Raw genomic sequence first — 13,376 nt, 5'->3', positions numbered from 1 at the left:
GTCGCCTCACCTGGAAGGACTGTCAGGGGCCCTGAATGGTGGTGAGAGAGGAAGTGTAAGGGCAAGTGTAGCACTTGTTCCGCTTACAAGGATATGTGGCAAGAGGGAGATCGGTGGGAAGGGATGGGGGGGGATGAATGGACAAGGGAGTCACCCAGGGAGCAATTCCTGCAGAAAGAGGGGGGGAGGGAAAGATGTGCTTGGTAGTGGGATCCTGTTGGAGGTGGCGGAAGTTACGGAGAATTAACTTCAGGTCCAACATAAAAACCAGCCTCCAGGTCCATACAGGTTGATGTCGAGCTCGTAAAAATAAAAAGCACTGCCACCTCCAGTTTAAATTCCCACGTGGAATATTGTGGAGGATTATATACCCAAACCCAGCACAGCCCCCACTTGTCCTATATAACCTGTCTCAGAGCGCTGGTCCTTAGGACCTGTGGAATTCAGAGTGCTGGTCCTTAGGACCTGGCGAATTCAGTGCGGTGGTCCTTAGGACCTGGCGAATTCAGTGCGGTGGTCCTTAGGACCTGGCAAATTCAGTGCGGTGGTCCTTAGGACCTGGCGAATTCAGTGCGGTGGTCCTTAGGACCTGGCGAATTCAGTGCGGTGGTCCTTAGGACCTGGCGGACCTCAGGAGCCAGCGGAGCTCGGTACTTGCCGCCCGCCATGTTTCTGTTCCATTGACGGGAAGCGATCGCGATTGGAAATAAAGTGGAAATAATAAAGCATTTGGAAAGAGGTGAAACACCATCGGTCATTGGAAAAGCGTTAGGCTACAGTTGGTCAATGATCGGAACAATTTTAAAGGTTAAAAGATAAAGTGAGAATAATGGAGCATGTGAAAGGCCCTGCCCCGAAGAAAGCTACAGTTACTACTAAGCAACGCAGTGGCTTAATTATTGGAATACATACATTCCTTAAGTGTTTTGTATGCATAGAAAGGTAAAATATATACTATACTAAGACAAACGTTTGACTAACTGACGTTAAATAATACTGGCTGTACTTGTTCCGACTTATGTACAAATCCGACTTAAAGACAGACTCAGGAACGGAACTCGTCCGTAACCCGGGGACTGCCTGTACAGTGCAGAACAGGCCCTTCCAGCCAATGAGCCACACTGTTCAGCGACCTACCTATTTAACTCTGGCCTGATCACAAGATGAGGGTCTTTTAATTCTAGATCCTATGATCCTGTTATCCTATCCATTAAAAGTCAATGTAAACCATTGGAACTTAAACATTTTTTTCCAAAGCTACAAAAGTTTATCGACACAAAAACTACACCACAATTCAAACATCAAACATTTACAAGACAGTGGACAAATTCAAATATGGTTATCACTGTCCACAAGTTTGTCAGTTTCCTAGAGAGAGGGGCCACCATTCCCAGAATTCCCCACTGTATACATGGTAACCAAATGCTCCCTCTCCAAGGACACACGGGCATCAAACATATCCACAGAAGAGGGCCAGGCAGCGTCCTCAACTACCTGCCACCTGGATCCCTGAATGGCCACTTGACCAGGCCCAGGACCAAGTGCGACAGTTGATGCTATGAGCGACCTGTCCCCTTCTGTACCGGGTTTCTATATTTAAGGAGCATGGGGCTAAAGTGCAAACAAACCCTGAGGACAGCCCCTTCAGATATTCAAGTAGGGGCTGCAGCCTCTCACACTCCATATAAATGTGGTACACTGACTCCTCCCAATCAAAGACAGGACAGGTGGATGGGGTGCCAGTGAACCTGCTTAAAAACCTGTTGCACGCTACTGCCCTATGCAGCACCTTTCACCATGCACAGGGGAAAGACCCCTGTATTTCCACTGGGGTCACCTTGCTGCCGCATGGTAAAACAGACTGCCACAGTGAGCCTGGTCAACCGATGAAAGCAAGGAAGTGAAAGGGGTGCAGAAGCAGCGCAGGACTTAAACGCTGAGCTCTGACCAGCGACCAATCCAGAAATCAGAAGTTTGAGAGGAGGTGACTAAGTAGAAAAGGCAGCGTTGGACCGTGGCAGCGCAATTGAACTTTGACCAGTGACCAATCCGGACATCAGAAACCTGAGGCAGTGATTTGAATCAGGTCCGCTGATTGAGCAGACAAAGGCAGTGTCGGATCGTTCTCTCCTCCTCTCGACGGGGGAGAGTTTGCTACTTGTCCTCGCATCAGGAACCTGCGCTTGGCAGACTGTAACACCGAAACGGCGACTGTCAGTCTCCTCAATCGCTGTGAAAAACGGCTGATATCCCTCTGTCCTTGTTGGTAAGAGAGAGAACCTGTGGCACGTCAAACTGTCGGGTAAACGATAACATACTTGTTGACCGCAGATCATGGTCTCTTTTTGAGTGCTTTGCTGTTGCTGGGTGGGTGCTGGGCACAGTCTTTTTTGCTGAAACAGTCGGGGCAGAGGAGGAGCTTGAGGTTTGTGCGGGGAGTGGGGAGGGAACTAATGTTTTCTGGTCTTCATTCTTCTGGGGTTTCTGTTTTTCATGGATGTCTGGCAAGGCAAGACTTTTGGGTTGTATACTGTGTATATTATCTGATAATAAAGGGAACCTGTTGAGCCAGTGACCAAACCTGACATAAGAAATTTGAGAGGAGGTGATTTCAAACAGATCCACTGATCGAGCAGAAAAAGGTAGCATCGGATTGCAGCAGTGTAATTGAGCTCAGACCAGTGGCATTCGGGATTGATTAGCAAGAGCAAATTAAAGGAAGGCAGGGACAAGCGCAGCGGCCGTTGTTGGAGTGGACAGAATCAGAGCGGTTATGTTGAGGCTTCAGTCAGAGAAAACAGAAAGTAAAGAAAAGCTCCAGGTAAAGTTCTTTTTCCTTCCCTTCTTTATACCTTCTCAGCTAGGACAGTAGAGTGGAATAATCCTCTTACAGGATGTGGGACCTTGACCACTACAAGTATCCCTGACCACTACAACTGTGAGAATTGCATCCAGCTGCAGCTGCTAACAAGCCATTTTAAGGAGTTGGAGCTGGAACTGGATGAACTCGGGATCATTCAGGAGGCTGACGGGGTGATAGATAGGACTAATAGAGAGGTAGTTACACCCAAGGTGCAGGACACAGGAAACTGGGTGACAGTCAGGAAGAGGAAATGGGTTAAGGACCTAGTTCAGAGAACCCCTGTGGCCATCCCCCTCAACAACAGGTATATCACTGGATTCTGTTGGAAGATGAGCTAGCAGGGGAAAGGCACGGTGGCTGGGTCTCCGGCACTGAGTCTGCCTCTGTGACTCAGAAGGGAAGGGGGAGGGAGAAGAGGTGCGCTGTGCTCATAGAGGATTCTTTTGTTGGGAGATGGACAGTAGCTTCCGCGGGCAAGAATTTGATTCCTGGATGGTATGTTGCCTCCAGGGTGCCAGGGTCTGGGATATCTTGGATGAAGTTCTCAGCATTCTTAAGTAGGAGGGTGAACAGCCAGTGGTCATAGTCCATGACATGGGTAGGATGAGTGATGAGGTTGAGTTCGGTGCTCAGTTAAAGGGCAGGACTTCGAGCATTGTGATCTCAGCATTGCTACCCATGCCACGTGCTAGTGAAGAAGGAAGATTATACAGTTTAACACATGGCTAAAGAGTTGGTACAGGAGGGAGGTATAGGTTTTTGGATCATTGGGCCCTCTTCCAGGAAAGGTGGGATCTGTACAGAAGGGATTGTTTGCAGTTGAACTGCAGGGGGACTAACAGCCTTTGCGGGAAGGTTTGTTAATGCTGTGCAGTGGGGTTTAAACTGGAGTGGCAGGGGGATAGGAACCAGAGTACCTGAACAGGTAGTAGAGAGTCTGTGGAGGCAGATGTTGGTAAGATCTCAGCCAAAGTCAAGAATCAAAAGGTTGAACATGAGCTGCGTACATTTTAATGCAAGAAGAATCGTAGTAATGATGAATAGATCAGTGCACAGATCTACACTTGGAATTATGACGTTGTAGCCATTGGTGAGACTTAGTTGCAAGGAGGCAGTACTGGCAACTCAATATTCTGTTGTTCCATTGTTTTGGATGTGACAGAGTGGGAGGGATTAAAGTGTAAGGGGTGGCATTACTAGTCAGGGAAAATGTCATGGCTGTGCTCCGTCAGGACAGACTGGAGAACTTGACTAATGAGGTGTTATGGATGGAATTGAGAAATAGAAAAGTTAAGACCACATTAAAGAAGCTATATTACAAACCGTCCAACAGTTCTCAGGATCTGGAGGAACAATTCTGTAAAGACATCACATACTGTTGCAGGAAACATAAGGTTGTTACAGTAGGCGTTATTAACTTCCACATATTTACAGTATGGGATTCCTTGTCAAAGGACTAGATGGGACAGAGGTTGTTAAATGTGTTCAAAAAAGTTTCTTTTATTAGTACATAGAAGTCCCAACAAGATAACGTGTGATACTGGATCTGTTATTAGGGAATGAGACGGTGCAGGTGACAGAAGTTGGTGTAGGGGAACACTTTGCATCCAGTGACCACAATGCCATTAGTTTCAAAGTAAATATGCAAAAAAAAAAGGTCTGGTCCGCAGGTTGAGATACTAAATTGGAGAAAGGCCATTTTGATAGTATCAGAAATGATCTGGCAAGTGTGGATTGGGACAAGCTGTTTTCTGGCAAAGATGTACTAGGAAAATGGGAGGCCTTCAAAATGAAATTTTAAGAGTACAAAGCTTGTATGTGCCCATCAGAATAAAAGGTAAAGATAACAAGTGCAGGGAACCTTGGTTTTCAAGAGATATTGAGGCCCTGGTTTAGAGAAAAAAGGAGGTGCATAGCAGGTATAGGCAAGTAGGAAAAAATGGGATGTTTATGGAGTACAAGGAACACTTAGGAAAGAAATCAGAACGGCTAACAGAAGGCATGTAGTTGCTGTAACAGACAAGATGAAGGAGAATCCTAAGGAATTCTACAGGTATGTTAAGAGCACAAAGATTGTAAGGACAAAAATTGGTCCGCTGGAAGACCAGAATGATAATTCGCGCTTGGAGCCAAAGCAGCAGGGGGAGACATGAAATGAATTCCTTGCATCTGTATTCACTCAGGAGACAGACAGAGAGTCTATAGGAGTGAGGCAAAGCAGCATCAACTTCATGGACCCTGTACAGACTAGAGGATGCGGTGTTCACTGAGCTGAGGCAAATTAGAGTGGACAAATCCCCAGGCTTGATAACGTGTTCCCTCAAACCATATGGGAGGCAAACATAGATATTGCTGGGGCCTTAGCAGGGATACTTAAAACATCCTTAGTGACAGGAGAGGTACCAGAGGATTGGAGGACAGCTAATGTTGTTCCACTCTTTAAAAAAGGCTCTAAACATAATTATATGCTGATAAGTCTGACATCAGTTGTGAGAGAGTTATCGGAAAGTACACCAAAGGACCAGATAAATCAATATTTTGATAGACTTGGACTGATTAAGGATAGTCATCAGGGTTTCTTGCGTGGTAGGTCCTCTCTAACCAATCTAGGGACCAGGAAAGTGGACGAAGGCAAGGCAGTCGATGTTGTCTATGTGGACTTTAGTCAGACATTTCCAGCAAGATGACAGAGCGACTGGTCACAGCGGCTTCTACAGGGTCAACATAAGATGCTACCATTCTACTTTAACACACTTCTAATGATTTCAGGTACTGCAGGTCTACACCATCAGCGAGTTGCTTGTTGGCAGACATAATGAAGGAGCTGCACAACATGTTGCTGCCTGAATCAATTGAGGCTTACAGTCAAATAGCGAGTGGTGTCATGGTCACTTTTCTCGTCATCGTAAGGCCTATTTGGTTAATCTGGCACGCCACAAGTTCAATCTGCTGATTTATTGGATGAGAGCAGGAACAGATGGAAGGGGCCTAGTCCACAGCTGTAGCGAGGACTAGACCTGAAGCCTTGCTGTTACCTGTTTGCAGGAGTCAGAGCCCAAAAGCCTCTGCCCTCCCCTTCCAAGCACAAGCAACAGAAAGCAGCAGTATCAACCCTTCTCACTCCCATTCCCCCACGTTTTCTAGCATAAAGCATCAGCATTCCCACAATCTGCCATGCCAGTAGCAGCATAGCTTCCAGAGGGAAACCATAGTCTACAGTACATCAAAAACTAACTGTTCACTCCAACATCGTCGACATCCCTCCCACAGGCTCTCTCACTCACTAACAGGGGAGAGACAGATATCACTCCTTCCACAGCGACTGGGGAGCCAAAAGTCACTATTTCAGTGTTACTGTCAGTCTGAAGCGTTTTTTCCCAAGTTCTCCAACCCGAGAATCGGCAAATCAATTACAGAGTGCAGAGTCTTCCAACAACCCCTCTCGCTGTCTTCGATGTTCTGGCTCCCGCTACGCTTCAGTACGTGACATTGGTAAGAATTCATGTCCACAGGACCGTGCAGGCCCTGAAGTCTCCTGACTTTAAAGGCTCAAAGTTTCATTTTATTATCAAAGAATACAACTCTGAAATTCATCAATTCTCCAGATAGCCAAGAAACCAAGAAAGAAAAAGAAGAAGAAACGAAAGGAAAGGCAGCACAGTCATCGACCCCAAATCCCACCTCCCCTCAAAAAAAACAAATAAAAATAGATCAGGTACATTAACCCCCAAATCCCTCATGCCACGCCAAAAAAAAAAACAAAATGGATTAGGTCCATTGACTCCTAAATCCCACCTCCCGTACAAAAAATGACCCACAGCTCCCCTCCGCCACACAAAAAACCCCCCCGAGAAGGTCAGACAAGAAAACTCAGAAAATTAAAACTATAAAACCAAAATCTAGAGTCTATATAGTCCAATATATCATCCAAAATACAGTCCAAAGTCCACATCCAAAACCGCAGAAAAGTATCTCCAGGCCTGGACACAGCAGCAGGCCTTTCCCTGTCTGGTACAGAGCAACCGATCAATAGACAGGCAGCTGGCGCTCACCCTCTGCACTCACTTCGATGCTTCAGTTGCTCTCGTTGCTTTACTCGGTGAACAATGGGAGCTTTAATTGGAAAAATGGGGTCAAACATTGGCTTGCGCCCCATCCTGGAGCCTTCTCGCCACACTGTTCACTCACCCTAACCTCAGAGACTGCAGAGGGCTGACACCCTCAGCCGATCTCCAAACAGCAAAACACGGGCTCCAGGTGTTCCAGAATCACATTCAAGATGAGAAACAAGCTTATAAAACAAGATATAAAAGAAGGCTTCTTGCCAAACCTGAGCATGTCGAAATGTGGCCAATCAGCAAGCTCCAGGGGAGGGGAACAGACCACAGTGCAGAACCACAGCTTCTGAGTGTCACTGTAGATCAAAATTCCCGATAGTACTCCAGCCACCACAGTGTGAGGGTGAAAGGCGAGAAGTTTAAGGGAACACGAGGCCACGAGTGTGTGGAATAAGCTGCCAGCACAAATGGTGCATGCAAGTTCGATTTCAACGTTTAAGAGTATTTTGGATAGGCATAAGGAGGGCTATGGTCCAGGTGCAGGTCAATGGAAATAGGCAGCTTAAATGGTTTCAGCATGAACCAGATGGACTAAAGGGCCTGTTTCTGTGCTGTACTTCTCTATTCCTAATTCGAAATTTCTCTCAATCCAGTGACGGCAAAAACAATGTAGCCTGATGAAAGGTGAATGGTTCATAAAGCAGAGCAGCTCTAATTTCAACCTGAGACACACGAAGGAATGAGATTACAATGGAAAAGTTATATTAATAGTAATCCAGCTGTCTCGACTAGATGAGAGATGGAAGTAAACAGCTAAAGTACCTGAATGGCTCCAACTTCTTTCCAGGAGTGTGTTGGTCCCTTTCACGAACACGTCTCAATCCAGCATCAGAATCAATAGTAGATTTAATATCACCGGCATTTCTTGTGAAATTTGTTAAAAATGCATAGGTACCAAATATAGGGTCGTAGTATGGCTTTATCACCTGTTTGGTAACAGTAGCTTGGTGTGGTTGGAATGGAAAGAGTCTGCAATGATAAAAAGAAACACAATCTGTAATCTAGAATAAACAGAAAAGATGAAAAATGATGGTTAGTTCAGAAATAAGAATCTGTAAAATGTAGTAATTGAAACAGAGATAAGGAGGAATTTCATTAGCCAAAGTGTGGTGAATATGGAATTGATGTCCACAGACGGCTGTGAAGGTCAAGTCATTGGGTATACATAATGAGGGTGTTGACAGGTCCTTGATTAGTCAGGGTCTGAAAGGTTATGGGGAGAAGGCAGAGAATGGAGTTGGAGGGACAATAAATCAGCCATGATGGAATGTTGGAGTAGAATCAATGAGTCAAAAGGCCCAACACTGCTCCCAAGTCTAATTCACTTTTAAATGGCATTAGGTTAACAATAATAGTTTCATGAAATGAGAGGGAATCCCTTTGAAATTGCAACTGTGTTTAAAAGAACTGTATATCAGATTGGCAGAATATCAAGATGGTGACAAAGGGGCCTCCCCACCATCAAGGACACCTTCAAAAGGCGACATCTCAAAAACGTGGCAACCACCATTAAGTACCCCCATCACCCTGGACATGCCACCTTCTCATTGTTACTAAGAAGGAGAAAATGGATCAGCCATGATGAAATGGTGGAGCAGACTCAATGGGCCAAATGGCCTAATTCTGCTCTGATACCTTATTGTCTTATATTAAACCTGATTCTCGTTCTGATTCTGAAGAAATGTCTTTGGAAAATGATGATTGTTTGGACAAGCCCATCCAGCCCAAGTTGGCTCACTGGATATACTCATGCAAGTGATCAATATATTTTTGGTTATTAGGGGAATGCAGAACTCAGACTGGGTGAAAAGGAGAAAATACATCTCTACCAAAGGAGATGTAAGGGGCTTCTTCTCTCCGCTAGCCTGCAGGTCATCCTTGGGGCAAGGTGTAGCCCACCGGACAGGGGCATGTAAAGCCATGGGATCAGGTGTTGGATGGTCGTATGAGCAGCCGGTGCATATCACAAGTCCTGGTTATGCGATCACTGACACCAGGTAGACAATCTCTGAAGAGTATTGACAATGGCTGGGGTCACCCATCTTGTAAAGACACTGCCCAGAAGAAGGCAATGGCAAACCGCTCCAATTGAAAAATTTACCAAGATCATAGACATCATAGGCATGGAAAGACCATGATCACCTAAGTCATACGATACAGCACATAATGTCAAGAACTAAGAACCACAGGACCATAAGACATACTGTAGGAGCAGAGATAGGCCACTCAGCCCATCTAGTCTCTCCACTGGATGATCATGGCTGATTTATTTTCCCTCTCCTGCCCTCTTCCCTTAAGCTTTGACACCCTGACTAATCAAGAATCTATCAAACTTTGCTTTAAATATACCCAATGACTTGACTTCCACAGCCCTCTGTGGCAATGAATTTCACGGATTCACCACCCAATGTAGTACTATTCTATGTTCTGTGTAATTCCACCTCTTTCCTCCACCACCTGAGTCAATCTATATATCATCTCTCACTGCCCCACAGCTTAATCCACCAATCACTCACTGGTCTCAGTTTTACCTCCCCCTCTGTACCTTTACAATGGCCTCTCCCCTCTTTGCCCTCAGCTTTGACCCAAAGATTCGGCAGTTCCTGTCCTCCCACAGACACTGTTTGACCCATGCAGTTCCTCCTGCAGAAAGTGTTTTGCTCCAAATGTATTTTATTTTGAGATACAGTGCAGAACAGGCCCTGGCGGCCCAGTGAGTCACACCATCCAGCAACCCACCTGTTTAACCCGAGACTATCACAGGATGAGGGGATTTCATTTCTTTTTTTTATGTTCATACTCCTATCCATTAAAAGTTAATGTAAATCATTGGGACATAAACAGTTTTTCTTCCCAAAAGCACAACAGTTTATTCACACGAAAACTACACCAAAATTCAAACGCACCTCTCCTATTTCCCGCACATCTGCCCTCACCCCATCCGCCCACCACCCCACTCAGGATAGGGTTCCCCTTGTCCACACCTACCACCCCACAAGCCTCCGGGTCCAACATATAATTCTCCATAACTTCTGCCACCTCCAACGGGATCCCATTACCAAACACAACTTTCCCTCCCCCCCCCCTCTGCTTTCCGCAGGGATCGCTCCCTACGCGACTCCCTTGTCCATTCGTCCCCCCCATCCCTTCCCACCGATCTCCCTCCTGGCACTTATCCTTGTAAGCGGAACAAGTGCTACTCCTGCCCTTACACTTCCTCCCTCACCACCATTCAGGGCCCCAGACAGTCCTTCCAGGTGAGGCGACACTTCACCTGTGAGTCGGCTGGTGTGGTATACTGTGTCCGGTGCTCCCGGTGTGGCCTTTTATATATTGGTGAGACCCGACGCAGACTGGGAGACCGTTTCGCTGAACACCTACGCTCGGTCCGCCAGAAAAAGCAGGATCTCCCATTGGCCACACATTTTAATTCCACGTCCCATTCCCATTATGATATGTCTATCCATGGCCTCCTCTACTGTCAAGATGAATCCAAACTCAGGTTGGAGGAACAACACCTTATATACCGGCTGGGTAGCCTCCAACCTGATGGCATGAACATTGACTTCTCTAACTTCCATTAATGCCCCTCCTCCCCTTCTTACCCCATCCCTGACATATTTTGTTGTTTGCCCATTCTTCATCTCCCTCTGGGGCTTCCCCCCCCCTTTCTTTCTCCTGAGGCCTCCCGTCCCATGATCCTTTCCCTTCTCCAGCTCGGTATCACTTTCGCCAATCACCCTTCCAGCTCTTGGCTTCATCCCACCCCCTCCGGTCTTCTCCTATCATTTTGCATTTACCCCTCCCCCAACTACTTTCAAATCTCTTACTATCTTTACTTTCGGTTAGTCCTGACGAAGGGTCTCGGCCCGAAACTACTCCTTATAGATGCTGCCTGGCCTGCTGTGTTCCACCAGCATTTTGTGTGTGTTGCCAAAATTCAAATATCTAGTCTTTACAAGACAGAACAAATTCAAATTAAAATATGATGATTGTTGTCTATAAAAGTCAATTGCCTGGGGCAGGAATGGGCCACCTTTCCAGGAAATCCCCCACTCTACCCATGCTCCCTCTCCCAAGGATGATGTACCCTCAGAAGAGGGGCAGGCAGTCAGCCCGGGTAGCACCCGCAACTGCCAAACAACAAAATTCTGGAGGAACGCAGCAGGCCAAGCAGCCTCTATGGAAAAGACGTTTTGGGCCGAGATGCCCTGATGAAGTGTCTCAGCCTGAAGCATCGACTGTTTACTTTTTTCCTCAGGTGTGCCTACCTGCTGAGTTCCTCCAGCATTTCGAGTGTGTTACTCTGGATTTCCAGCATCTGCAGAACCTCTTGTGTTTGTAACCCTCAACTGCCTGCCACCTTGGACCTGTGAATGGCCATCGTGGCCAGGTCCACTGGCAGACCCTCCAAGCCACCTGACACCCCACATACTGGGTGCCCATGTGTTCATTAAGATACTAGATAGATAGATATCTGATGGATAGGGGAATCAAGGGATATGGGGACAAGGCAGGGACTGGGAATGATCAGCCATGATCTCAGAATGACTCGAGGGGCCGAATGGTCTACTTCTGCACCTATTGTCTATTGTCTACATGGAATAGGACCTTCCAGCCCATTGAGCCATGCAACCCGTCATGGGACAATTTACAATGAAAATTAAACTACCAACAGGTTCATCTTTGGATTGTGAGAGGAAACCGGAGCACCGGGAGGATAACATACAAACTCCATGTAGGCTGCAGCAGGAGTTTAACCTCAGCTGCCTGTACTGTAAAGCATTGAGCTGACCACCGTGCAGAAGCTTGGGGCTGAAGTACAACCAAAACCTTGGGATCAGCCCCTTCAGATATTCATATAACAATTACAGCATGGAAACAGGCCATCTCGGCCCTTCTAGTCTGTGCCGAACACTTACTCTCACCTAGTCCCACCGACCCACACTCAGCCCATAACCCTCCATTCCTTTCCTGTCCATATACCTATCCAATTTTACTTTAAGTGAAGTTACCGAACCTGCCTCTACCACTTCTACTGGAAGCTCGTTCCACACAGCTACCACTCTCTGAGTAAAGAAGATCCCCCTCGTGTTACCCCTAAACTTTTGCCCCCTAATGCAACCCATGTCCTCTTGTTTGAATCTCCCCTACTCTCAATAGAAAGAGCCTATCCACGTCAACTCTATCTAACCCCCTCATAATTTTAAATACCTCTATCAAGTCCCCCCTCAACCTTCTACACTCCAAAGAATAAAGTCCTAACTTGTTCAACCTTCCCCTGTAACTTAGGTGCTAAAACCCAGGTAACATTCTAGTAAATCTCCTCTGTACTCTCTCTATTTTGTTGACATCTTTCCTATAATTCGGTGACCAGAACTGTACACAATACTCCAAATTTGGCCTTACCAATGTCTTGTACAATTTTAACATTACATCCCAACTCCTATACTCAATGCTCTGATTTATAAAGGCCAGCATACCAAAAGCTTTCTTCACCACCCTGTCCACATGAGATTCCACCTTCAGGGATCTATGCACCATTATTCCTAGATCACTCTGTTCTACTTCATTCTTCAAAGCCCTACCATTTACCATGCATGTCCTATTTGGATTATTCCTACCAAAATGTAGCACCTCACACTTATCAGCATTAAACTCCATCTGCCATTGTTCAGCCCACTCTTCTAACTGGCCTAAATCTCTCTGCAAGCTTTGAAAACCTACTTCATTATCCACAATGCCACCTACCTTAGTATCAGCTGCATACTTACTAATCCAAATTACCACCCCATCATCCAGATCATTAATGTATATGACAAACAACATTGGACACAGTACAGATCCCTGAGGCACACCACTAGTCACCGGCCTCCAACCTGACAAACAGTTATCCACCACTACTCTCTGGTATCTCCCATCCAGCCACTGTTGAATCCATTTTACCACTTCAATATTAATACCAAACAATTGAACCTTCCTAACGAACCTTCCATGCGGAACCTTGTCAAAGGCCTGACACCTCTCAGCTAATTCAAATTAGGTCTGACACCTCTCACACTCCATATAAACATGGCCCGTTGACTCCTCCCAGTCACAGAATGGACAGGTGGATGGGGTGTCAGTGTCATGACTTAAAAACCCATTGCCCTCCTGTGCAGCACCTTCCATCACAGGTCTGCAATGTAGGGGGGAAGGAACCCTTGGATAAAGGGATTTCCACCGTGGACCTCCCTCGCTGCTGCATGGTAAAACAAAATGCTGTGGTGAGTCTACTTGGCAGATGAAACCAAGGAAGTGAAAGGTGCACAGGAGCAGCCCTGACTGAAATATTCCTCGCTCTAAACTTCTCTCAATCCAGTGACAGCAAAAAACAATACAGCCTAATCAAAGGT

The 13,376-nt window shown here is 46.2% G+C and overlaps 1 protein-coding gene across 1 annotated transcript in view; it reads right to left on the bottom strand.

The window, feature by feature from the left end:
- The window catches only part of LOC132393568 (E3 ubiquitin/ISG15 ligase TRIM25-like), a 66,332-nt gene that overhangs the window by 14,449 nt on the left and 38,507 nt on the right, over positions 1–13,376 (bottom strand). The window contains exon 6 of the mRNA XM_059968995.1: positions 7,744–7,950. Coding sequence (XP_059824978.1) covers positions 7,744–7,950 — 207 coding nt within the window. The remainder of the gene's footprint in view (positions 1–7,743; positions 7,951–13,376) is intronic.

This window comes from Hypanus sabinus, chromosome 4 (genome assembly GCF_030144855.1).
Source record: "Hypanus sabinus isolate sHypSab1 chromosome 4, sHypSab1.hap1, whole genome shotgun sequence".
NCBI lineage: Eukaryota > Metazoa > Chordata > Chondrichthyes > Myliobatiformes > Dasyatidae > Hypanus > Hypanus sabinus.
The sequence above is the reverse complement of the archived record's forward strand: the minus strand, read 5'-3'. Positions and strand labels throughout refer to the sequence as shown.